The following is a 27,042-nucleotide window of genomic DNA, read 5'->3' as shown; positions in this document are numbered from 1 at the left end:
TTCAGATCTCAGAGTGAAAGTTTGGCATCATTTGCCAAAACAGAACTGCTAAGGTCCCAAAGGTGTAAGCAGGGCTCGGGCGAGACCAGCCTGCCCAGTCAAGAGAGCTGGGCTGAGGGCTTCTCAAGCCCCTGCTCCCAGCCAGGCCCGGCGTCCCTCACAAATCCTGCCCCGAGGTCAACACAGCCCTGGGGGCAAAAGGCCGGGAGGCACAAGTGTGCACACGAGCCTATGGGCAAACAGGAGGGACTGGCTCCCAAGAGGGGCCGCTGCTGCTGGGGCTGCCGACTCGCGTCCGTTCTCACCAGCGGCGGCCCCCAGGCCCCGCCCTCCCCGCCTTGGCCTCCACACAGTAAGATGAGGCCGCCCCTGGCCTTGGAGAAGAGATCTCGGCTTCCGTCCATCAGCCTCTGCAGCGTGCTGTCCCTGCCGCAGCTGGAAGTCCTGGAGAAACACACCTGCCTCTTTCTGGAGCCGCCCGACACACAGGTGCGAACCTGGAGCCTGCCCCCCTTGGAGAGGGCTCCTCGGGAAGGGTGTCCAGCTCCGCCTGCTGCACTCGGCTTGGGAGGGGCGGGCTGGACGGGCAGGGCCCCTGAACCCCCCCCCCACAGCCCTTGCCTGGGGGGACCCTGGGTGTGTTTCTTAACTGCTCTGAGCCTTCGTTTGTCCGCCTGTAAAATGGAGATGATAATCCTAGAGCTAACGGTCTTGACACTCGGAGGGAAAGGAGACACTTGTTGCACGTGTTTACTCCTTGTTGCACGTGTTTACTCCTGTAAATAGGAGTATACGTGGCCTCTCTTCCTCCCTACCGGCACTGAGAGCATGCAGCTCAGCGTCACCTATGCAGCTACGGCAGCTGGTCTGGTCCGGCCCGCCCTAGTGGCGGGAGGAAGGAGCTCTGATACGCGCTCTACCCTCTGGCCAGAAGCCCATCCCTTCCCGAGTTCTGTTAAAGGGAAGCCGAACTGCGGGGAGACGCCTGCCATTGCGGGCAGCCGCCACCAGGGGGCGCGTGCCGTCTCGCCCGGCCCCACTCTGGCCCGGCGCCCACTTTGAGTCCACTGCAAAGGGCAGGGAGCCAGTGTTAACTGAGCACCTGCTGTGTGCCAGGCCCAGCATGTGCGTTAGCTCACCTTCCCAGCAGCCACCCGTCCAGAGAGCCAGGAAACCAGCTCAGAGAAATGGGGGTGTCTGGAGGGAGAATCAGGGTTGAACCCCACCCTGCCCTCTGGGCCCTGCTTTCATGCCACACCCCCACGCTGAGTCCAGGCTGGAACTGGACGGATAAGCAGCTTGGGTGTAGAGCGAGAGTGAGGGCCCCCCCGGACCCAGGGCAACACCACTGCAGCTGCCCTCCAGAAGGCTGTCGTCTGCCTACACCCCAACCCTGCGGGAGTCCAGGGTGCCCCAGTGACCAGATGACGACCTCACGGCTGGCTCCCCCAGGGAGTGTAGCCGGAACCCAGGCACTGGGCCGTGGGACCTGCTCCTGTGCACCCCGTGTCCACCTCCCCGCTGGCAGGGGGCTGGCTCCAGCCCAGTTCTCAAGAGACAGGGTAACTGAGGTGGCAAAGGTGGGCTCAGGAAGCTGAAGTGAGCTGCCCGGGGCCCGCAGGGAATTGATGGCCAGCACCCCAGGTCTCTGCTCCAGCGAGCACTCCCTGGGGCCCCTCCTTCCCTGAACTGCCCTGGCTAGCCAAGCAGCAAAGACTGGGGTGGGGGGGGGGGGTCTCCTGTATGAGACCCAGGAATCGGGACCCGTGCAAAATGAAAATGTGGGCCTTTGTTTAAAACTTTTTGAGAATTGCAAGATGGCGACAGCAGGGCATTAAATTGAGCGCACGGAGCCTTCTGAGCCAGGTCTTGTGCGGGCTGCACGCCCGTGAACTTGGAAGTGAACTTCCCTGGGCCGCTGAGAAACCTGTGCCCTGGGGCAGGTCCAGACCACCCCTGCCCACTTTCCCCAGCTGCCCAATGGGGATCATGGGGGGCCCTTCCTGGGCATGGTGTGAGCCCGCGGGTGTGCAGCCCGGCCTGGGAGTGTGCAGGAAGTGGGCACCACTGGCACGGAGAGGCCAGTGCACGCAGGCCCCTCAGGAGGCCTCAGGCCTCCCTTCATCCCACCGGGGCTTGGCCGCCACCTGAGCCGCTCCACGTCCCTGCACAGACCCTCTGCAACAAGACCTCGGAGGCCCTGGACCAGATGCAGCAGAGCTTCATCCTGCAGAACCCCACGGCCGACGAGCTGCACTTCCTGCTGTCGGCGAGGGCCGTGGGAGCAGTGCGGGTGTGGCACAGGCGAGGCAGAGGGTGGACAGAGGAGGCAGGGCCTGAACCTGGGGTGGGGAGTCGTCCAGGAACACAGAGCCTCGAGGGTTGTCCATCGCGAGGGATCACAGTAGTTTTGGGACAAGTTGCGGGGGGGGCGGTGCAGCAGGTGCAGCCTGGTGGCCAGTGGGCCGTGAATGTCACACTAAAGGGAGTTGATGAGGAAACATGGCCCTGGCGGGACCTGCCCTCCTTCCGCCTGAGAGAACCTCGCCTGCAGCAGGTCCCCGGCTGCGAGGGGTCTCACAAGCGCACCCATTCTGTCACTGCCCTCTGCGAGTCCCTCCCTGATACGAGGGGGACCAGCCAATAGAAAAGGACAGTCCAGGGTCGGGGGAGGCCCAGTCAGGGGAGGCTGCCTCTGCTGGGAGGGTGGAGGTTAGAGCCAGCGGGCCTCCTCCTGAGTGAGGACTGAGAGGGCCGGTGGGTGGGAGGGGAGGGGAGAGCAGGGGCAGGAGGGCCCTCCAGCAGAGGGCACCCGGGGGCAAAGCTGAGCCAGAATGGAGGGAGGGCTGCGTGGCTGGAGCCTGGGGACAGAGCGGAGGCAGCGGGCAGTGGGTCAGGGTGAGGTTAGGTCAGCAGGGGCCAGGCCGCCTCAGGCTTGGCGACCCTGTGGAGGTGAAGGGAGCCGCTGCAGCAGGGGCTCCCGACCTGGGACGCACGGAAGGAAGTCGGGGTGTATGAGCACGGCCAGGAGGAAACACCATCTGCGTTTTCCCTCACCTCGAGCTTCAAAGTAGCATGCCCCTCCCTGGGGGTGTTGGCAACAGACCGCAGCAGTGCCAGCAGTGGCTGTCTGCCACCAACAGAGGCACGGTGGCTGTCACAGGACGTGACCGAGTCACAGAATCTCCCAACACTTTAACCTCATCCAACGTCAGAATCACTAACTCTAATCATACATCCCCTGAACGAAGAGGCTCAAATGTGGCTTAAAGTGTTCAGCACAACTGTTTCAACATGCCTTTGTATTCCTTTGTAATTCTGTGCCTTTATGGTGTGCACAGAAAAGCATTGCTCTGCAAAGAGGTGCATTGTGGGGCAAACAGGTTAAGAACCAAGAGCTTCAAAGGGCCTTGAGCAGGAGGGGCGTGTCAGCTACAAAAGAAAGAAATGATTCCTTCTCTTGGGGTGGGGCTGCCCGGAGCAGAGAGATTAGCTGTGAGGCTGTGAAATGGGACAAGGAAGGCTGGACGGGGGAGTGGTGGCCATTTTGGGGCCTGAGCGTCAGCGGGGGAGTGGGAGGGGCCTGAACTGAGGATGTGGTCTGGTCTTCAGTGGGTGTGGCTTAGGCCGGTGGGCGGAGCCTGGGACCAGGGTGGGCTGAGCCTGAGCCAAGGAAATGGCTGAGCCGAGGGGTGTGGCCTAGGCTGACGATAAGTGTGATCTGGGCTGATGGGTGGAGCCTGGGTCAAGGGTGGGTGGGGCCTGAACCCAGGGGTGTGGTCTGGGCCGGTGGTGGGCTCGGCCTGAGCTGGGGGCGGAGCCTGCCCGGAGCCAGGGTCCCAGGCTGCAGCACCCCTCCCTGCCCCCACCCATCTGCAGCACATGTACGTCTGGCTGGCGTCAGAGAAGGCACGCAGAGCGGCAGCGGGGTGTACACGGCTGCATGGCCCTCCTCAAATTCCTGAGCCACAACCTCTACCTGGACTGAGTACCTGGCCCTCTGGCGCCACATCCACACCCCCTCTGCTGCCCTAGCCAAGCCACTCTTCTCCCAGAGCCTGCCAAGGCGCACGGGGTCCCTGCCACCAGGACAGGCTGGATCCCCGAGTCCCCTGTGGCCCGGCCAAGTAATCCCCCTTTTTACACACAAGGAAACAGGCTGGGTTGGGGGTTGGGGACCCCTGCTCAAGGCGTCCCAGCTGGAAGCTGAAGCCAGGCGCCCTGACCCCTGACTCAGGAGACTGGGCTCTTGCCAAAGCACCTTGAAGCCTCAGGCAGGTTCTCCACCCTGAGCCTGTTCCTCAGGGAAATGGGAGGAAACGAGTCCTCCTCGGAGGGATACAGTGGGAATCAGATGGGGGTGGGGGACCCTGAGAGGGCTCATGAAGTGTGCAGCCCTGCCCAGACTAGGCTTTTGGCAGCTCTGCGTGGAGCAGCCACCATCCCTCACCCGCGTCCAACACCATCGCCATCGTTTCACGGATCACAGCCTAACCGCCATCTGTCACTAACGCACTTGGGTTGAATGAACATCAGCACGTGCTCAGGTAGTGAGTGGTTCTACGTTTATCAACCAAAATCAGCATCAATTCCTCCGGAGACTCACCGGAGAGATGAGGAAATTAGTTCCTCAGCCTGGTGCCTGGTGGGCGTGCCTTTCTAATGAAGGTGGACGGGCAGGCGCGCAGATGGGGAGCAAAGCTCGAAATGCACAGACCTCCCTCCAGCATTGCTTTGATGAGGAGGGTTCCTCTCCAGGGGTTCAAAGTGTCTTCAGTTTACTCAAAATCAACTTCTGCAACACAGGACTGGGTCTGGGAGAGGCAAGTCAGGCATTGCCTCGGGCACAAGATTTGTGGAGGCGCCAAAACACTCTGCAAGCAAGATAAATATTTTAGTGGGATGTCTTAAACCATTAAATCAGCAAACTATGCCCCGTGGCCTGACCACCTGTTGCTGTGAATAAAGTTTTATTGGAACCAGGGCCGGGATTAGGGTGAGGTGAGTGCGGCAAGGTCATGGCCGTGCAGGCTCAGATCCTGTCTTTATTTCCAGTTTTGCAACTTTGTTCCTGATGGATCTTTTACATTCATTTTGATTTTTATATATATTACATTAAAATAGTATTTCTCTTGATTTCTGAGCTTCTTGGCCCCCCCTTACATCTTGCCCAGACCCGAATCCCAGCCCTGGCACACAATCTGAGGGGATCCTTGCTGACACTGGCCGTGGCAGGGTGAGGGTCTGCATCAGTGGTTCCGCTGCACTCTCACCACAGCCAAAAGAGGACTTCAAACGGACTGGGCAGCCGGTGGGCATGCTGGGGATTCTGTGCCAGGACCCAGACAAGGCCACCCAGTGCTCCAGCCTGGAAGGGGCGGGCCACCTCTACAAGCTCCTTATGCGCCACAGAGGTGAGCGCCTTTGAGGACCACCACAGCGGACCCACTCCCACCCCTACCCACAGCCTCAGCCGAACCCACACCAGCACTCCTGAGCTCCACTCAACCCAGATCTCCCCCAGACCTACCCTCTAACTTCAGCCAGAAGCCCAGTAATGGCCTTGTCCTGACCCCCAGACCCACTGACTCCCAACCCCAAACTTGGACACAGGCATGACCCTGATTTCAGATGATACTGCCCTACCTCCTGCGGGGCCCAACCTAGACCCCAGGCCCACCCTTGCCGGCCCCGGCCAGCAGGGGGAGCCTCGCAGGTGCAAGCACCGTCCCCCAAGCAGCTTTCCCAGTCCGGAGCCGATGGAGCCCCATTCTGGAGCAGCAGGGACCAGAAGGCCGCTCCCCCCAGCCCCCGGGAGAAGGCGCTCTCGAAGTCTGCGTCTTCCAGCCCGGCAGCTCCCAAGTCATCAAGGTCAAAGCCCCTAGAATCCTGGGCAGGTCGGGTGGGGGGGCGTGGCCATGCTCTGCTCTAACCCCCAACCACCGCCCCTCTGACGGGGCTCCCGCTGGGGCCAGGGTGTGAGTATTAAAACCGAGGCCAGGATCTCGCTGCATCTCTGGGGATTAACTGAGAGCTTTGGAGAACCCGGGGCCCCTGGCCTGGGAAGGGGGAGTTGGGGGAGGGGGAATTGGAGGAGGGGCTTGAGATAGACTCTGGGGTGAGGCTTGAGTCCCAGCTCTGTCTCTCGTGTCTGTGCGACCTCGAACAAACCCCTGCTGTCTGAGCCTCAGTCTTCCTCTGTGAAATGGGCAGAGTGGTACCGATGAGGTTGCAGCCACCGGGAGCTCCTAATAAACGGCGCTGGCAGGGTGGCTCCCATGGTAGGTGTCCTCTGAGGCACCATACGATGTCCTTCCCATTGAGATTGATTTTGCAGGATGACCCTCTGCAGATATAGCCCCGCCTTCCTCATTTTCCCAGAGGCCTCTCATCATCCTCTGCAAGCCAAACCCTCCGTCTTCCAAGGCATATGGGGTCTCCCCCTTTCTTCTGTCATCTGATCTCCCGTGGCCAGACCCTCCTCGGTCCATGGCTTGGGGGGCCCAGCAGTTCCCTGGCAACCCTTTCACCATCCCAGTGAAATCCCATGTCTCTGTGACCGTCTGTATCAACGTGCCTTGTGCCTTTTCTGAAGGTGAGTGAGACTGGGGCACAGGGCGTGGGCTTGATGCTGGCGTTGGCCGGAGTGGAGCCTCGGGTCCTGAGTGGTCGGTTCACGCTGTCTCCACTATGGTGACTTGAGCTGGCCCCTTCTTGCTGTTGAACCCATGACTAATGAGTCATGGGTTCAACAGTCTCCCCAGGCCAGAAGTGGGGTCTTGTCTGGGCCCCGCACAGGCCCTGGTGGTAGAGCCAGGCTTCAGTAAACACCCATTAGGTGGAACCGAGTTGAAGCAAATGATGAAAAAGTGGCAGCACTTCTGGCCAGTAGGTGCCCAGTGGGTTTTTTTGGGTTTGTTTTGTTTTGTTTTGTTTTTTGTGGTATGTGGGCCTCTCACTGTTGTGGCCTCTCCCGTTGCGGAGCACAGGCTCCGGACGCGCAGGCTCAGCGGCCACGGCTCACGGGCCCAGACTCTCCGCGGCACGTGGGATCTTCCCGGACCGGGGCACGAACCCGCGTCCCCTGCATCGGCAGGCGGACTCCCAACCACTGCGCCACCAGGGAAGCCCGCCCAGTGGGTTTTGAATCCAGCCCTGTTTGACTCCCAAACCCGTGCTCTCTGTGGCTGCAGTGGGCTGTCAGCCTGCTGAAGTCAATCAGAAAATGTTTAGTACAGAAAAATGTAAAGTCCTGGGGCCAACACATCAATCGTCCAGGGCCAGAATGGGGAAACGTGGCATGGCTTCAGTTTATGCCGGAGGACCTGGGCTGCGGGCAAAGACGGGGCTGGGGGGAAGGAAGGCTTCCCTGGGGGCCAGCAGTTAAGGGGCCCTGGAGCACCTGGGCTCGCAGGTGGGCCGAGTGACTAGGAACTTGGGTCCAGGACCTGAGAAGGGCAGAGTCTGCCCCATTCTGCATGGTCCCTGCACACAGGGAGTGGGTGTTCAGCTCTGGCTCTCCTTGGACAAGAGGCAGTGACGGACAGAGCACAGAAGGGGGGAGGATGGGGGGGCTGCTAGTCAAGGGATGGTAGTTCTGGGAAGGTGTGGATGGAGAATAGACCTGGGTTCTGGTCCCAAGGCTGTCCTGGTCTTGTTCCCCATGTGGTCTCGTATACATTCCACCTTCACCACCAGCACCAGCACCACCCCCACCATCATGACCACCCCCACCACCATCACCACAGCACCACCGTCACCACCACCATCACCACCACAGAACCACCACCATCACTGCCACTTCCATCTCCCATTTATTCGTGCTCTGGGTTAAAATAAGTTACGTCAAATGTATTTACCAATCCTGAGATTGTAGTATTCTGGGATTCTGAGAGTCTAACTACCATTTCAAGTTGAATGTCTTCAAAAACATTCTAAATACTAGAACTTTAACCAAAATTTAACTTCTTAGCAAACAATTTTAAATGTAATCTTTTTTTTTAACGTCTTTATTGGAGTATAACTGTTTTACAATAGTGTGTTAGTTTCTGCTTTACAACAAAGTAAATCAGTTATACGTATACATATGTTCCCATATCTCTTCCCTCTTGCGTCACCCTCCCTCCCACCCTCCCTATCCCACCCCTCTAGGTGGTCACAGAGCACAGAGCTGATCTCCCTGTGCTATGTGGCAGCTTCCCACTAGCTATCTAATTTACGTTTGGTAGTGTGTATATGTCCCTGCCACTCTCTCACTTCATCACAGCTTACCTTTCCCCCTCCCCATATCCTCAAGTCCATGCTCTTGGGGAGCCTGGAGCAAGTGAGAAGGGCTAAGAGTGGAGGCGGGGAGGTGGGTGCCCAGCACAGGTGACCATGGTGACAGCCGCCTCCATCCCGCTGCTACAGGAGATCATGAAGCATCTCACGATGGCAGAACTGACCGACCTCACCCGGACGGCTGTCGACAGCCTGGGCTCCACCAGCCGCTTCCGCGTGCAGGCGGCCGCCGACATGCTGCTCGCCGCCGTCCAGGAGCGCGGGGCCAAGCTGGGGACCGTGGGGGAGTGGGCGCTGAGGGCCTGCCAGGATGGGGCAGGGGGTAGAGGGATTTTCCAAATTGAAAACCTTTTTATTTTAATAGGTGAGTTAAGTCCATTCACATTTATTGATATGACTGATATGCTGCATCTCAGCTCTGTCATAATATTTTGTAATTGCGTGTGTTTTATTTGCTGTTTTTTCTCTATGAGATGTGTACTCTTTTTTTTTTTTTTTTTTTTTGTGATATGCGGGCCTCTCACTGCTGTGGCCTCTCCGGTTGCAGAGCACAGGCTCCGGACGCGCAGGCTCAGCGGCCACGGCTCACGGGCCCAGCCGCTCCGCGGCACGTGGGATCTTCCCGGACCGGGGCACGAACCCGTGTCCCCTGCATCGGCAGGCGGACTCTCAACCACTGCGCCACCAGGGAAGCCCGAGATGTGTACTCTTTGAGCTTTAGTTGTTTTTCTAATTTAGGAAGGGTTGTGTTTTTGTACTCGTTGCTACGTTTGTACTCCTAACCTATTTTAATGCCCTTAGTCCCTTGTTTTCTTATTTAACCTTTTACTATCTGGTTTACCCATTTTTATCGACATCCTTAAACCCCCACCCACTGCCCATGTAACAGCCAGCGAGGTTATTCGTCGCTTCTCCTTCTGTGTTTTCATTTGCACACTTCAAAATTTGCAACTTGGTCATCCACCTTCCTCCTCACATTTGCCTTTAGTGAGTTCACACACCCACCCTAAGTCCCATTGCCAAAGATTTCTAGTCATCTCTTAGCTTGACGAAGCTCATCCTCTGACAGGTTCCTCAAGAAGGCTCATGGATTCAGAACACCCTAGGTTCTTTTATGAAGGGCGGCTAGGCTGGCTATAAAAGCCTTGGTTCACACTTTCTTTTATTAAGATTTTTTATTGTTGTTTTTTGTTTTGTTTTTGGTTTTGGCCATGCCATGCTGCATGTGGGATCTTACTTCCCAGACCAGGGATTAAACCCGCGTCCCCTGCATTGGGAGCCCAGACTGTTAACCACTGGACTGCCAGGGAAGTCTCTAAGTATTCTTCTAATGCTGCTCAATTGTTGCCTTGCTTTGTTTTTGAAAAGTCTGATGAAACCAAAAAAAAATATTTTATTTTTGCCTTTGTAAGTTATTTGATCTTTTTGGCTGGAGACGTTGGAACTTTTTTCTTTATCTTTGAAATGTAACAATTTTACTAAGAAATGTCTCAGAGTTGATCATTCTGTGTTAATTTTCCCAGGTACCCGGTGAGTCTTTTGAATATGTAGATTTAAGTCTTTTGTTGTTATTGTTTCTGGAAAGTTCTCTAGGTTGTCATTTTTTTTCTTCCAGTTTTATTGAGACATAATTGGACACACAGCACTGGATAAGTTTCAGGTGTACAGCATAATGATTTGACTTACATAGATCATGAAATGATGACCACAGTAAGTTTAGTGAGTGTTCACCATGGCATATGGATACAAAATAAAAGAAAAAAAATTTTTCTTCCTTGTGATGAGAACTCAGGATTCACTCTCTTAACAAGTTTCATATATAACATGCAGCAGCGTTCATTCTATTAATCATGGTGTGCGTTACATCCCTGGTACTTCTTTATCTTATGACTGAAAGTTTGCACCTTTTGACCACCTCCATCTAATTCCCCCTCCCCCAACCCCCACCTCTGGTAGCCGCAAATCTGGTCTCTCTTTCTATGAGTTTGTTTGTTTGTTTGTTTGTTTTGAAGTATAATTGACCTGCAACACTTGGTTAGTTCCTAGTGCACAACATAGTGATTCTATATTTCTATACATTTCAAAATGATCACCATGAGAAGTCTAGTTACCATCTGTCACCACACAAAAATACGACATTATTATTGACTATATTCCCAACACTGTATATTTCATCCCTGTGATTTATTGATTTTGTGACTGGACTTTGTACCTCTTAATCTCCCTCACCTATTTCTCTCTTGGTTATAGTTTTAAATATCAGTTCTGTTCCATTGTTGTTTTTCTTCTTCAGAGACTCCAGTAATTCAAATGCTAGTCTTTCCTTACCTGTCTTCCATTTCTCCTACTTTCTCTGTGACCCTTTTTACTTCTCTTAAATTCATCTTTATTCTCTTGGTGGTCTTTCTACTTTTCCTCAATGCCCCTTTCTAATTTTCATTGGAGTCTTCTCTCTCTTGAGCACCTTGAATTCTTTATTTCACTTCTGAATTCAATCAACTCTCTTTTCCTTTCTTATTAGAGGCTTTTTTTTTTTGGTCCTTTTTGAATTTATAATTCAAGGTGGTTTTTCATATCTTTAAAGGCTTGCTTGTGGGGTACATTGGCCTGCATGTGGGGTGTTGTCTTACACTTTTATCTGAATCATGGTTGTTTCTCAGGGGAGGGATTTTCTCACTGGATGTGTGCTTTTGTTTTCCAGGGGTTTTTGCAGTAACTCTGTGGATCTATTAATTTTTCTCCTGTTTATATACAACACTATTAGAGTGTTTTGTAGAATTTCAAGTTCAATGGCACCCTCTTCTGTCAGTATACCAAAGTCCAGGTAACTTAGCAGATTTTTAGTTTTGGTGGTAGCTGAAAGGGTTATGTATCCTCCAGTTTGGCGGGTCCTTTTTCTCTTGTAGGACCTTAAATTTTTCCTTTTTGTGCCTTTACCTTTCACCAACCAATTTCAAAGGGTACTTCTTTCTTTTTTGCCCTTTTTTTCTCCCCAAAGCTGCGTGTGTTGAAGGCTGCCCTTCAAATGAACAGTCTTTTCAGTCCCTTTCCTGTGGCCTGTGCTCTGGTTTAGTTGGTGTCTTTCTTCTCTATTGTTTCATATTTTCAGACTTAAGATGGACCTTGTCTTCCTGAAGGTGATTTAGATCAACTCTGAGCCCTGTTGCCAGGTCCTGTCTCCTCTCCTCTCCATAGCTTCTCTCATCCTCCTTTTATCTGCTACAGAGCCTCACGGTGGAGCAGGGGTGGGGTGGGAGTGAGAGCGACGGCGGGCCGGGGCTGGCATAGTTCTCTTCTGCTTATACTGTGTTGAAGTCTGGATGTTCTCTGAGGTCACATGGTGTGGTTTTACTTTTCTCTTCTTCTTGCTGTGTTGCTTCTCAAGGAAATTTTGAGAGGTGCCGGGGGTGGGGAGGTGGCGGGGACCCAGGCAGCCAGCGCTGTCCTTGGCTGCCCAGGTCTACAGCTCAGTTTTATCTGTATTGGAATTTATATCTTATTTCCTCCGTTCTAAGAAGCACATTTTTCACACGTCAGCGTCTATGAAGTCGGAGCACATTTTACATCGATGGTGCCTTACACCTGGATTGATGTAGCGCTCTCAGTCACCTGGCGGTACTCTCATCCTGAGACCACATCCATTTTAAAAGTCTCTGCTGGAGGGTGTTTGGTGGGGGACACAAGGGTGGTGAGATTCAGACCCCAAAGTAGGTTTTGTGCTTTGGATTCTCGGAGCACCGTCCTCCTTCCCCACAGTGTGCTGAGTGAGAACGGGTTTTCTTGCTGTCCTTTCCGCAAGGCAGGGGTTCATGTCCTTTTGTTTTGCTTTATCACACTTACACTGTACACACAGCCCATGGGGTCCAACCTTTTTGGTGGGGCCCCTATTAGACTCCCACCTTGGATAACTTTTCTTTCTTAGTAGCTCATGAACTAATGGTGGCGTGTCCTAAAATAGAAACAGAATTGTGTGATGTGAGCCCTTCCAGTATTCTTTTGTTATCTGGCTTTTTCCCTCAACATCTTGTGCTTAAGCCTCCTCCCAATGTGTTACATATAGTTGGAGTGCATTCATTTTGGTTGCTGGGTAGTATCCCATGCTATGAACACCAGTTACCCTTCTCGCTATGGGTGGACATTTGGGTTTAGGTCTGTGGTTAACGCTGCTGTGAACTTGGTCATACGTGTGCTCTGAGGCACATCTGCATTCAATTTCCGTAGTGTCGGCGTGGCACCAACACTAACATGTGATGCAAAATGTTTCTAAAGTACTTAAACCACCTCTCATTCCCACAGTGTTTTTTTAAGGGTTCCTGTTGCTCTGCATCTTCAAAAGCACTTAACATCAACTTTCTAGTCAACCATCAACATTTCAGCCAGTCTGGTGGGTAGTGTTCATCATATTTCCATGTTAATTTTCACTTTGCTGATTAAATAATGAGGCTGTACATCTTTTCGTGCCCTTTCTGGCCGTTGGAACGGCGTCTTTGGTGTGGCCTGTTCGAGTATCCTGCACGTTTTTCTGTTGGGCTGCCCCTCTTTTTCTTATCGATTTCTAGGAATTCTTTATATGCAGTAATCTGGATACAAGGTCTCAGTTGATTTTATGTTAAATATCTTCTTCCACTTTGCAGCTTTCCTTTCGCCCCCTTACTAGGTCCTTTGATGAAAAGGAGTTCCAAGTTCCATCATGCATTCTCAGACATTACCTTACAAAAATCCTAGAGTTTGCCTTTCTCACTCAGCCCTCCAACCACCCACATCATGGAGCTGTGGATCCGGCTCCAGTTTCTTCTAAATGTCCAGCATCCTTTATCGAGTGCCCCACCCTGTTCCTGCAGCTCTGGGTGCTGGCTTCCTGCAGTCAAGGGTTGTGTGCTGAGGGACTTCCCTGGTGGCGCAGTGGTTAAGAATCCACCTGCCGATGCAGGGGAACACAGGTTCGAGCCCTGGTCCGGGAAGATCCCACATGCTGCAGAGCAACTAAGCCCGTGCGCCACAACTACTGAGCCCCTGCTCTGGAGACTGCGAGCCACAACGACTGAGCCCACGAGCCACAACTAGAGAAAGCCCGCATGCAGCAACGAAGACCCAACGCAACCAAAAATAAATATAAAATAATAAATAATTTTTTTTTTTTTAAAGGGCTGTGTGCTAGGGACCTGCCTTTGGACTCTCCCCGCTCGGCACTGCTCTACTCGTCTGTGCCTAGGCCAACACCCAAGGCTCTCATTCCTACAACTTTAATATCAGTTCACCTCCCCTGATCCAGAAAGGCCTCCCCCTCCTCCTTCCGCAAGACTGTCCTGGCCATTCTTGGCCCTCCGCATTTCTACATAACTTTTAGAATCATTGCTCAGCTTCCTGGTTTTCTCTTTGTCCTCTTTCACCCTTGGGCAACTGCTTCTACTGCACCGGCCCTCAAAGCTGGACGAGGAGTAACCCTGGGTTTCTCACACTCACCCCCCACGGCTCTGTGCGGGGCCGGCTTTAACTTCTCTCTTTACTTAGAGCGAGGATTCTCCTCAGTAATCGAATGCACGCTTGTGAAGCTGTGTCACCCGTACGAAAGCCAGGGCCCTAGTTTTGAACTACGTGTAAGGACAGGGCTGCCCGCTGTCACTGCTTCCATCCCCCAAGGGTCTTCATTCTTTCGCTTTCTTTTTAGACGTGTGATTGCATCTCAACATACACTCTTACAAACATTTTATTTGTCGTTGCGATCATTTTATATAAAGAGTATCATATGCTGTACGTAGTCTTTGGAGACCTTTAGTCACCAGCCTGATATTAATGTCGATTTTCAGATCTTGATTGTCTAGTCTAATCTAAATCTAGTAACACCAGTTTTCCTTTCTTTAGTATTGCACGGTATGTCGCTTTTCCATTTTTTTTTAAATAGACTTTTCTTTTTTTGGAGCTGTTTTAGGTCTGCAGAAAAATTAAGCAGAAAGTGCAAAGTTCTATCTACTTCCTTCCCCTGCCGGGCTCCTTTCTTGGTAACATCTTGCCTTAGTGTGGTATGTCTGTTACCATTGATGAGCCAATATTGATATATTATTATTAACTGAAGTCTGTAGTTTACATTACAGTTCGCTCTTGGGGGTGTACATTCTATGGATTTGGACAAATGTATGGTGAGCAACAAGTATTCACTGTTACAGCATCATACGGAATAGTTTCACTGTTACAGCATCATACGGAATAGTTTCACTGTTACAGCATCATACGGAATAGTTTCACTGTTACAGCATCATACGGAATAGTTTCACTGTTACAGCATCATACGGAATAGTTTCACTGTTACAGCATCATACGGAATAGTTTCACTGTTACAGCATCATACGGAATAGTTTCACTGCCCCAAACCCCCTGGGCTCTGCCTATTCATCCGTCCCTCCCACTAAACCCCCGGCAACCACTGATCTTTTGACTGTCTACATGGTTTCCCCTTTTCCAGAATGTCAGAGAGCTGGAATCATACCGTATGTAGCCTTTCCAGGTTGGCTTCTGTCACGTTCTGACATGCTTTCAGGTTCCACTGTGTATTCATGGCAGCCACTCTCACACCTAGGAACTCTTTCTCTTTCTTATTTCTTTTTTTTGGGGGAGGGGCAGTGGGGTGAAAGGATCACCACAGTAAGTCTAGTTAACAATCATCATCATTCATAGTTACACATTTTTTTGTCCTTGTGGTGAGCTATTCTCTTAGCAAGTTGCAAATATACAATACAGCGTTAACAGCTATGGTCGCCGTGCGTACATTACGTCCCCAGGACTTACTTATTTTACACCTGGAAGTCTGTACCTTTTGACCCTCTTCACCATTTCGCTTACCTCTGACTCCTCCTCTGGCAAACCACCAGCATGTTCTCTGTAGATACGAGCTGAGCTTTTGTTTGTTTGGTTTGGGATTTGTTTTCATTTTGGATTCCACATGTAAGCAAGATCATGTGGTATTTATCTTCCTCTGTCTGACCTATTCCACTAAACCTAATGCCCTCAAGGTCCATCGATGTTGTCTCAAACGGCAAGATCTCCTTCTTTCTTATGGCTGAATAATATTCCAGTATATATATATATGTATATGCTACATCTTCTTTATCCATTCATCTGCTGATGGGCAATTAGGTTGTTTCCATATCTTGGCAATTGTAAATAACGCTGCTATGCACATGGGGGTGCATATATCTTTTCAAGTTAGTGTTTTCGTATTTTTCAGATAAATTCCCAGAAGAGGGATTGCTGGATCACGTGGTGGTTCACTTTTTAGTATTTTGATGAATCTTCATGCTGTTCTCCACAGTGGCTGCACCAATTTACATTCCCGCCAACAGTGTACAAGGTTCCCTTTTCTCCACCTCCTTCTCAACCCTTGCTATTTCTTGCCGTTCTGATAATAGGTGTGAGATGATACCTCATTGTGCTTTTGATTTGAATTTTCCTGATGGTGAGCGGCGTTGAGCTTCTTTTCACGTACCTGTTGGCCAGCTGTATGTCTTCCTTAGAAAAATGTCTATTCAGATCCTCTGCCCATTTTTTAATCGGATTGTGTGGGGAGTTTTTGTTTGTTTGCTTTTTCTATTGAGTTGTGTGTGTGTTTGAAGTATTTTTGAATAGTAACCCCTTTTCACAAATATGATTTGCAAATATTTTCTCCTATTCACTAGGTCGCCTTTTCATTTTGTAGATGGTTTCCTTTGCTGTGCAGAAGCTTTTTAGATTGATGTCGTCCCGCTTGTGGATTTTTGCTTTTGCTGCCTTTGTGTTTGGTGTCAGATCCAAAAGACGATAGCCAAGACTGACGTCCAGGAGCTTACCACCTAGCTTTTCTTCTAGGAGTTTTATGGTTTCAGGTCTTATATTCAAGTCTTTAATCCATTTCGAGTTAATTTTTGTGTGTGCTCTAAGATAGAGGTCCAGTTGCATTCTTTCGTACGTGGCTGCCCGGTTTTCCCAGCACCATTTGTTGAAGGGACTGTCCTTTCCCCATTGCATGTTCTTGGCTCCTTTGTTGTGAATTAACTGACCACGTCTGCGTGGGCTCATTTCTGGGCTGGGAACACTTTCCTGACTTGGCTCCGGAGCCCACCCTCGCCTGGCTCCTCCCTCCCTAACCCCAGCCGCCCCTGCTCAGCCTCCTGGCTGCTTCCTCCTGTCCGGCTTCTTAACGCAGGGGCCACAGGGCTGAGCCTCAGGCCCCATCTTCACTTACACTCCCTGCCCTGGTGGCCACTTCCATCCCCCTGGTTTAAATATCACCTGAGCCCAGGCGCCTCCTGAATGTTCGCCCTGGCCGGATGCACGGGGATGTCTAATGGGCATCCACTTGCCACGTCCAGGCCACCCCCTGACCCTGCCCTGCACCTGCTCGCCTCGCCAGCTCCTGTGTCAGACGTGGCGATTCATCCTCCAGCTTCAGGCCAAAGCTCTTGGTGTCACCTTGGCTCTCTTCTCCACCCCACAGCCCATCCTCTGGGAAGCCCTGCGGTCCACCTGCCTCCATCTGCCCCAGCCGCCGACACCACCACCCTAGTTAGGACATAACGAGCTCTCACTGCGTGTCCTGGCCCGTTCCCAGCCCCTCCGTCCCAGCAGCCGGAGTGGTCCTTTAAAACTAGGTCGAATCGCGTCTCTTCTCCACTCCAAACATTCCAGTGGCCCCCACGTCATTCAAAGTCAAAGCCAAAACCTTTACGGCACCCAGCAACTCGTGACGTTGTTGCCCCACGACCTCACTGTCCTCCTGCCCTGGGCTGCTCACGCCACGCTGCCCACGCTGGCCCTGAACGCACCACGCGGGCCTCCGTCTCAGAGCTGCAGCCTCTCCCACTGCTCCCAGGCCTCCGCAGGCACCCCCCGTCTCAGTGGAGGCCTCCGACTGCCCTGCTTACAATCGAGGACACCCAGGTGCATCCTCCTGCCGTGCCCCCTCCCGCCCTGCTTTACGCACGTGGGCTGCTGTCTGACGCACCAGTGTTTGCTGCCCAGGTCAAACCCTGGGGGGTCACGCCCAGGATTCTTACTGGTTCTGTCTCTGCTCAGTACCCTGGGACGTTGCCTGACCGAGACGGTGCCCAGCACACAGGTGCCGACTGAGGGATAGACGCCCACGGGGAGTAGAATAGAAGCCTTGGCCCTCTGTGCACCCTTGCTTCTGGGGAACCATCTCACCTAAGCCCGTCGAGGCAGCTTTGCCCTCGAGAGGGGAAGTGACTTGGCCAAGGTCGCCCAGCCAGCACGGGGCAGAGCAGGAGTTTGAGTCCAGGCCCTTCTCACTGCAAAGGCCCCACTCCTTCTAGCTGGTGCTGACCTCACTCTGGAATCTCCCAGAGTCCTCTGAACCCACTCAGCCAGGGTCAGATGGGACTGGGGTGGCCTCCCCAGCGCTCAAGGGCAGCCCCCCTGGGGTCTCTCTGAAAGCTGGGGGTTTCAGCTCATCAAACCCCCCAACTATGCCCTCCCCGCCCACACCCCATCATTCCAGGGTCCCTCCTGCCCCTCCAGCCCCTTCCACCCAGCACTCAGGCCCAAAGACACCTAACACAGAAAACAAGAGGGCCGTCATGGCCACTGACACTGGAGAGCCCCAGTGCCCCCTGCCTCCCCCGGTCTTGCAGGGCCTGAGTGGACTTCCCCCGCACCAGGCAGAAACGCCATGGGACTAGGCAGTCCTGACCTCCTGCACCATCTCCCGGTTATGAGGCAGGGCCCTGATCAGAGCACATCCTGTCTCCAGTCCTCAGTTTCCTCATGTGCAAAATGGGCACAAGGACACTGAAAAGCTCTGCACACACCAGTGAAGGCCCCTAAGTTGACCCAGGTTGGTGCCAGGGGAGCTGGACCCCAGCAAACCCAGGCTTAAGAGGAAGCAGTCACGGCAGGCTTCCAGGAGGAAGTGTCTATAGGGCGAGCCCTAGAGGCTGAGCAAGAATAGGCCAGGTGAGGAGGCCAGAGGCAGGAGAGGAGGGAAGGCAGGCGGGTCCTGGAAGTCAGGGAGCAGGGGTCAGAGGGTGATGGCTTTGGGCACCAGCTGGACTTGTCCTGACAGTACTTGGGAGCCATGGAGGGTGACAGCCCCCGGGCCACACTGCTGTCCAGGCCCCGCCCCTCGGGCCCCTCCCCCACCTCAATATGCTCTTATCCACCCCCCACCCACCTGTCCTGCCAGGGTTCAGCTCAGGACCCAGCCTGGCCTCCTCCCCTGGCCCCCACTCCAGACCCCTGAGGCCCTGGGCACGGCGGCCCGCTGCTGTGACCCAGCCTGGCCAGGCCGGAGTTTCCGCGCTGCCCTCACGGCCACCCTTTGCCCGCAGCCGTGCCTTCCGGTTGTGGAGGGCCCTGGGGGCTGAGCGGCCGTGAGCTGCCTGGTGCTGGCCAGGCACCAGGCTGCTGGCCTGGGTGCTGGAGCGGCCCCCACCCACCAGGATCAGTGACGGCGGCCCCCGGCCCACGGAGAAGACCTACCTGTGCTCCATGGCCGTGAGTCTCTGCCAACATCCCCAGACGCTGTCCCCAGCTGCCTTCTTGTGTGCGTTCAGCCGGACATGGGCGTGGGGCACCCACCGTGTGCCCGGCCGCGGCGGACGGGGAGCTGCATATCCGGGCTTCAGAAGAAACCCGCCCTGCCCAGCCTGGCCTGGCAGAGGGGGCCTCCGAGGCTGCCCAGCCGGGAACTGACCACACAGGCCCTGGGTCCAGGCCCGGCTCCCCACTTCCTGGTCGAGGGCTCTGGACCACGCCAGCCAGGTTCAGGCACGAGGGAGGGCGTGGAGAGATTCGTGCACCCCAGCCCCCGTACGTGGGTTCGGGAGGTTGTCCATTCTGGAGGAGTCTTAGAGGCTGCCTCTGGGAGCCCCCACCCTCCTGTAGGAGCCCCCCCTACCTCCCACCCCCCAGCTTTCTGCACAAGCCCGGGCCCTGCTCGCACAGCCCCGGGGCCAGGGGGCTCTCACTTGCTAACTCGCCACACCTGTCCCTGGGCTGCACTCTGATGCGGCAGCGGCTGTGCCCCAACCCCCTTTTATTCCAGGCTAAGAACCCACCTCCACGCCAAAAGCCCCCTGAGCAGTGAGCGTGCAGCCGCCCCCCACCACTCAGAGCGCCCTGAACAAGCGGCCGTCTGCAGCAGGGGGGTGTGACAGCTGAACCCCGCGGCGGCAGGAAGCCCCGCCCTGTCTCCGGGCCTGGACGTCTGTCAGCCCTGCTCCTTGAGGCCCCCGACCCCCGGGCCCTCCCCGTAGGAGACCACACTCAGCGTGAGGTCAGCAGGGTGGCCTTCCCTGGGTCCCGCCGCGCCCCAAGCCCCTGCCCTCCCCTTGTCGTTGCTCCGCAGTGCTGGCCCCTGACCCTGAGAACGTTCTGGACCAAATGCCCCTCTGGGCATGGGAGACCCCGGGGCTGCTGTGTGGCTCTGCCTCCTGGGCCACGTGTCCCCTCAACATTCATTCATGGGTACCTGTTGTGCGCCAGCCTCTGTGCTGGGGATACTGTGAGAAGCAAAGCCCACGGGGCTGAGGCGCCCTACACGAGACAGTGGCAGCGCAGAGGGCAGAGTGGACGGGGCTTGTGGGGTGGAGGACCCAGGCCTGCAGGGAGAGCGGCGGGAGAGAGGAGGCATGGAGGGCCCAGAGAGAGAGCCGGGCCCTGAGGGAGGGACGTCCCGGGCAAGGACTGGGCTGTGGTCCTGGAGGCTGTGGACAGACACACGGCGGCGAGGTTGGACATGGGTTTAAGAGTGAGCCGTGTGCTGTGTACAACAAGTGCTCTTTGGTTTTTTTTGGCTGCGATGGGTCTTCGTTGCTGCGTGCGGGCTTTCCCTAGTTGCGGCGAGCGGGGGCTACTCTTGGTTGCGGTGCAGGGGCTTCTCATTGCGGTGGCTTCTCTTGTTGCGGAGCACGGGCTCTAGGCGCGCGCTTCAGTAGTTGTGGCTCGCGGGCTCTAGAGCACAGGCTCAGTAGCTGTGGAGCACAGGCTTAGTTGCTCCGCGGCGTGTGGGATCTTCCCGGACCAGGGCTCGAACCCATGTCCGCTGCATCGGCAGGCGGATTCTTCACCACTGCGCCACGGGGGAAGCCCCTCCCTCTTCTTATAGGGACACCAGTCATGATGAATTAGGGCCACCCTAACGACCTTGCCTTAACTTGATTCCATCTGTAAAGACCTAACTTCCAAATGAGGTCACATTCCCAGAGTTAGGACTTCGACAGCTTCTGGGGACACAGTTGAATCCCCAACAGATATGATTCCAAGCGCGGAGGGTGGGCGTGTGTCACACTCCCCTGTGACCGCAGGTGCCTGGCAGCAGAGACACCCCATGACAGCTGACACACGGGGACTCCAGGTGCCCACACAGGACACCACATCTTACCCAAGTGTGGTCCTTGCAGGGATTCTGCGAGACGAATGTGGCCTTCCCCCTTTGACGGATGAGGAAACTGAGGCTCAGAGAGGGTCAGAGGCTTCCTCTGAGCCACACAGAAAGTCCGTGCGTTGCTGAGCTAGAGCCCATAGAACGGCAGGGGTGCCTGGCCAGCCACCACTCGGCCCCTGCAGGCAGACGCCCTCCGGGTTCCCTTGCACAGGGCGCCGGACCCTGGCACGTCTTCGCTCTGATGCACTGGGAGTTGTCAGCCTCCCCCCAGCCCACCCCTGACCAGTGTGGACTGGACCCATGTGGGAGGGTCGTGGCCCCGGCTGGCAGGCTTGCCTTCCCTCTGCACTGGGGCATATCTTGAGAAATCCATTAAGCGAGTCTTTAAAAGCCTCGGGGCGACCTCTTTTCATTTGTTGGTATAATGATGAGCTTCACACAAGCTGTCAGTTTTAACAGCTCTCCCCAAGACACACACTGAAAAAAACTGTCACTTCTCTCATATTGCTTGTGAATTCGAATGTGCACCAAGTTCCTTTTTTATTCAAATCAACCATACAAAATGCTTGAATCTTCCCTAATAAGCCATTAAAACGTTCTCCTCCCAGAAACAGGAGGGTTAGGAGAAAGCTGGGATGAACTGCCTGGTCCGTCAGCTCCCCGCCCGCCCCAAGAGGTCCAGCCTCCCCCGCTCCCCCTAACCAACCCCCCACTGCCCTCCACCCCTAAGTCAGATCAGGCCTCGCCCGTGCTCAGAACCCTCCCTGCTTCCTCCCCCTTTAACTCTGAGGAGGGCCCAACCCTTCCAGGGGCCCACTTGTCCTTCCTCATCTGGGTGCCTCTCTCCTCCAGGACCTCAGTGCCTGCCACACGCCCCCACTGTCCATGCACACCCTCTGCTCGAGCCTCAGCATCTTCCTGACGTTTCTCAAACCCAGCGCACTCCCACCTCAGGACCTTTGCAGCTGCTGCGCCCTCTTCCTGGGATGCTCTTCCCCGGGTAGCCTCACCTCCTGTGGTCTCCCAACCATCTTCTCTAAAATAGCGGCCCTCCTCCCTCGCTGCTGTGTTCTCCCCCAGCCCATCCCACAGCTACAGCTGTGTCGTCTGTGCCCCACATAATGGGGGCTCCGGGGAGCAGGGACATACGTCTGTCTCACACAGGGCTCCCCCAGAGAGCAGGATGGCTGTCGCCTCACTGGGAGCACAGGGGGCCGTCTCCTCAGGCTCAGCTGTGTCAAGATGCTCCAGCAGCCTCAGCCCTCCCCGCTCCCACCTCGCAGGTCCCGGCTTTTCTCTGGGCAGGTCCTCCCGGGAGAGAAGGGCGGGGCCCCAGCAACCACAGGACAGACTCCCATCCTGGGCATGTCCATTGGCTCTACTTGGCCCAGCTTAGCTCACAGGCCCACCCCTGAACCGACTACCTTGGCCACAGGGGCATGTGGGGCTCTGACTGACCAGGTCTGTCTCCCACACCTTCCCTGGAGCTGGGATGGGACCTGGGCCCCTTGCCCAGAGGACAGCTGCGGTGCGGATGCCACCCCCGGGGGCCCGAGAGCACAGCAGGCCAGTCAGCGGTGATGTCCGCCAGCCATCAAGGACAGTGAGGAGGTCAGCGGCCGCTCGCGGGCCTCAGAGGGCAGCTCCATCCAGGCGCCTCACTGTGGTCCCGGGTCTGACACTAGGTGGATGCGGTGGTACCATCAAGGGGGACGGGGGCCGAAGAGGGATCTGGGCACTCGCTGCCGAGAGGCCCACTCTCTTGTGGGGGCCCCCGGCAGCATGGGGGTGGCCCGGGACACCTGTGGCAGCCACGCAAGGCTCAAGGCAGAGTCAGACTGGTCCCGGGCCTCTGAGGTTCCTGACGTCCTGCTAAGCTGTGCCGGCCCCTGGAACCAGCAAGTGAGGGGCTGGCAGGGCTTCCTGCCAGGGAAGGAGCAAGCGTGGACGGCCCTGCCTGCAAAGGCCCTGCCTTTGCATCTCTCCCTTTCCTTTGCATCTCTGATGAACAAAACCCCTTTCTTTTAGAGACATTCCCTGCTTCGGTTGGTTCTCAGCCAGGCATTGTCAAGGCAATGTCCACCCTACCCCACAAAGGACTTCTCATTCCTCTTGTTTCAGCCATTATGGGTTGAATCTCTTTAACTCTAATGGGACATCTCATCTCTCTTCATTTCAAAGACACTCCCTTCATCCACTTAGAGGTATAATCCAACATATTTTCCTTCTTGCCCTGGCTGCCAGGAAGCTCACATATAAAATTAATGTTCAGTAATCTCTCACTGTGGCACGGGGGTGCTTCCTTTTGATTGTCACTTCCTGATTAGTCCTCTTTTCAACTTAAAGCTTTAAGTTTAATTTAAAGCTCTCTTATTTAAAACACTGTTCGTGGTCCTGGGTTTTGGCAGTCGACAGGGAACAAATAAGCAGTTGATAATGATATGCTCTTTGGGGCCTGGATCTGAGGTCTAAGATCTCCTCCCAACCCCACTGTGAGCACGCCGAGACGGTCTCTCCATCTCATGGCCTTGCTTCCTTCTTCTGTGCGATGGGGTTGGTCCCTCCCCAGGTGTTGTGCGGGTCAGGCGCCGCAGGGGACTGGGTAGCTTCTATGCTAGGGTGACCCTGTGCAAGTGACCGACACTTGGGGCCTCAGTTAAGGGTTAGATCATGGAGCGGGGTGCAGACAAGGCCCACTGGGTTGGAATCCCGGCTCTGGGGACACAAAATCACCTCTCCGGGGCTCGGTTTCCTCATTTGCAGGATGGCGCTGGTGATGGCCTCTTGGCAGGGCTGCGGGAGGGATGCAGTGTCTACTCCCGAAGGACGTTGTCTCCACCACGCCCGGGGACAGGTGGACGCTCCTGCAGACCTCCAGGCACCTAGGAGGAGCCCACCAGGTGGCACCCCAAGGCTGGCCCGCAGACACGCGCCTCCCCTGAGAATCTTATGGGCGGGTACCACCGGTCATGGCAGATTCAGCTTCACTCCCGCCCGATTCCACGCATCACCGTGCAACCCACATCCCATAATGGATGAACAGCTGGAACATTGCCAAAGAGGCAGAAGGGAAGGCCCGCAATGCTGCCTTTGGGGGATCTGGCCGTTCCATCTACAGCCGCCCCCCAGCTCCTCCACCTACCTACCCACTCATCCATTCATAAAGTCAGCCAGCCGCCCACCCATCCATCCATCCATCCACCCACCCATCCATCCCTCTAACCATCCATCCATCCACCCATCCATCCATCCACCCACCCATCCATCCACCCACCCACTTGTCCCTTGGGTCCTTCATTTACGAGTCATTCTTTTATTGTTTCTTTCATTCATTCATTTCACTCAGTCAGTTATTCACATTTGCTTTCTCACTCATTCTTTCATTCTGTCAGTGGTCAGCCATCCAGACACCTGTCCCCAGGTGTTCTCCCACACAGGCGATCAGTAGGAAGTGTCCGTGTGCTTCCTCTCTACCCCGCACTGAGTGAGGACCTGCAGGAACAGAGAAGACAGAGCCGAGGACGGCTCCAGACCAGGACGGCCAGGGCTAGGGAAGGTGGATGGTTCCCAAGGTGGGGTGCAGCCACAGCAGGGCTGGGGGAAACCACACACCCTGAGCGCCCCCAGCCGGGGAGACCTGCTTCTGTGGGGACACGTTGAACTGGGCAGGGATGGAGCGGGCCCCAGGGCTGAGGGAGGGGCCGCGGTCGCTGCCCTAGACGCCAGAGAGGCACGCTCTGCTGGGGCCCATGAGGACAAATGGCCCCGCAGGACCGTCCACTTCTGTCTACCGTCAAACACAAATCGCACTAACTGGGTGCTGGTGTGTGCACTGGGAGACCGGAGGGTAGCTACATGCAAAAGACCCAGACCGACCGCTTACACACGGTAGAAGTGCATTTCTCTCCCGCCGCTGTGGCTGTCCTGCTCTGCACTCCGCAGGGGAGCAGGCTCTTCGTTTGCTGTGCTCCATTCTGGGGGCTGCCCTCCTCTGCAGGGCCTGGGCGGCCACCACCATGCCCGCTCCAGCCAGCAGGCCCACCCTGCCCCTTGAGGCACGACCTGCAAGTTGATCACTCACTTCGGCTCCAGTGGTCACGCGAGGAGGCCAGGGAAGTCCATCCCTGTCACAAAGGGGTCCTCTTACCAGGGAACAAGGGGTCAGCTCGGCAGGCGGAAGGAGGGCCCCCTCCACCGAGCCCACCGCTTACCTCGGGGGAGGGGGTCCAGACAACTAGGCTAAAAACTACTTGACAGTCATGAGACAATCACATTGAAAACCTGCATGCTGTTTTCAGGACTGGCGCCCAGCCACTTTTGTCCTTGTTAGAAATTATATTTTGCTTTTAGAAGATGCTACCAATGTAATGCCTACATATTAATGAAATAATTCAACTGAAAACGCTGCAAGTGTAGCCATCGAAGGAAGGCAGACACGCTCCAGTTAGCATACCTCCCACCCACAGCTGAACCTGAAACCATTCCCATCCAGGTCACCTGTGACCTCCCCGCAGTGGACCCGTCAGCACATGTGACTGGGTGACCTTTCTGTCCACTTGGCCCCAGGATCCCTCCCTCACTTGGTTTTCCTCCCACGTCGAAGGCGATGCCTTGTCATCTTCACTGGTTCTTCCTCCTGTTCTTGGACCCCTTCCCGCCATTCTCCTTGGTCTACACTTGCTCCCTTGGTGGTCGCCTCCAATCTGTACGTACCACCTATAGGTCAATTGCTCCCAAACCTGTATCCCGAACGTGGACCTGAACTCCAGCCTCGACCCTCAAACTGCTTGGATTCTAGCAGCATCTCAAACTCAGCCTGTGTACAACAGACCCCTCACCCCAAACAGGCTCCTCCTGCAGCCCCCATCTCAGGTGACGGGGGCTCCACCCGTCCAGTTGCTCCAGCCCCAAACAGTAAGGTCGTTCAGTCAATCAACAAACACCCAGGCGTGCTCCTGCCTCAGGGCCTTTGCACTTGCTGCTCCTTCTGCTGGAAAGCTCTTCCAGCACCTCTTTGTAAGAATTTGCTCAGCTGTCACCTTCTCAGTAACAAATGCTCTGATCCTACTTAAAATTAAAACTTTAGGGACTTCCCTGGTGGTCCATTGGTTAAGAATCCGCTTTTCAATACAGGGGGCAAGGCTTCGATCTCTGGTCGGGGATCTAAGATCCCACATGCTGTGCAGCACAGCCAATAAATAAGTTAATTAATTAATTAATTAATTTTTTAAAAACCTTCATAACCACCACCTCTGCTGGTACCTCCACCCCAGTCGGTCCCACCCCTGCCCTGCTGTATCATACCACTCGTCACTGAGTGACACACGCCATGTTGTGTGTTTAACTTTGGGTCCTTCCCATTAGAATCCATCCTTCCTGTCCAGTCCACTGGCAGACCTGGGTCCCAGCACCCTGGCTGCACCCAGTTGATGCTCAGAAAGTGTTTGTCACTGAAATGAATTTAATACTGTAAAACTAAACACAGCTTAGAAAGCCAATGAAGTTGCCTAAAACTTGCTTAAGAGTTGTAAAATCAGCCTAGTTGGCACAAGTCATCAATAGGGGGCTTGACGGCAGGAAACATCCATTTGCTGACATGTCACTTTCTGACACGTACATCCAGACAATTCATGAGCACGCTGCCCATAAGAGGAGCAGAAAGAATTGGCCGAAAATGAGTGTAGTTTTTCCTTTTAAAGTAGTGTAAAAGTGGGAAATGGTCATTGCAACATAGAAGGTCTGGAGCCACCACTGGTGCACCCAACTCCCCGTGATGTGGTTCGCCAGCGACCTCAGTGTGTGCCCACCTGACCAAATTTGTCTCCTGCAGCCCCCTAGGCCCTCTCTGACCCATGGGGAGGCCAGGAATGGGGGTAAAGCAGGGTGGGGCGGAGGAAGGGAAGGGTGGTCTCCAGGACTTGGTGGGGACTCTCTGGCCAGCACGGGGACGGACAGGAAGGACCTGGGAGCCAACCAGCACGGGGCTAACGCTCCCCTGACCCCAGGAGGACCCCCAGTGGCTCAGGGGGGAGAAGCCTGTCCGCAGTCTGTCCACAGCTCCCAGTGGACAGACCAGGGCTCGGAGCTCATTTCCCTCACGGGCAGAGCCAGGGCGGGATCCAGCAGGGTGCGGGGGACAGTGCAGGTGCCCAGGCCTGGATGGGGGTCTGCGAAGGGCAGAGTCTGAGTTGGTTCTGGGTCTACCCGGCAGGGCTGAGGTGTGGGGGGGTGTGCAGAGGCAGGGGTCCCAGCACCCTCGGCCCACCGGCCCCACCTCCCCCAGGGACGCCTGCTCCGTGGACCGCTGCCGCACTTCGTCGACGGCTTCTTCCACAGCAGCGAGCCGGCGGTGGTGCGTGTCATGGGCACCGTGTCGGACGTGCTGCACC

At 55.1% G+C, this 27,042-nt stretch overlaps 1 protein-coding gene across 1 annotated transcript in view; it reads left to right on the top strand.

Moving 5' to 3' along the window:
- Positions 1-27,042, top strand: part of LOC131743813 (maestro heat-like repeat family member 5) — a 46,992-nt gene that overhangs the window by 16,834 nt on the left and 3,116 nt on the right. Inside the window, 14 exon segments of the mRNA XM_067017322.1 lie at positions 354-491; positions 863-865; positions 2,095-2,269; positions 3,880-3,915; positions 3,917-3,988; positions 5,279-5,414; positions 5,700-5,897; positions 6,476-6,595; positions 8,366-8,602; positions 18,662-18,762; positions 18,822-19,081; positions 19,180-19,350; positions 22,339-22,555; positions 26,937-27,042. Of these exon segments, the coding sequence (XP_066873423.1) occupies positions 354-491; positions 863-865; positions 2,095-2,269; positions 3,880-3,915; positions 3,917-3,988; positions 5,279-5,414; positions 5,700-5,897; positions 6,476-6,595; positions 8,366-8,602; positions 18,662-18,762; positions 18,822-19,081; positions 19,180-19,350; positions 22,339-22,555; positions 26,937-27,042 (1,970 nt within the window).

This window comes from Kogia breviceps, chromosome 17 (assembly GCF_026419965.1).
Source record: "Kogia breviceps isolate mKogBre1 chromosome 17, mKogBre1 haplotype 1, whole genome shotgun sequence".
NCBI classification, from domain to species: domain Eukaryota; kingdom Metazoa; phylum Chordata; class Mammalia; order Artiodactyla; family Physeteridae; genus Kogia; species Kogia breviceps.
The sequence above is the reverse complement of the archived record's forward strand: the minus strand, read 5'-3'. Positions and strand labels throughout refer to the sequence as shown.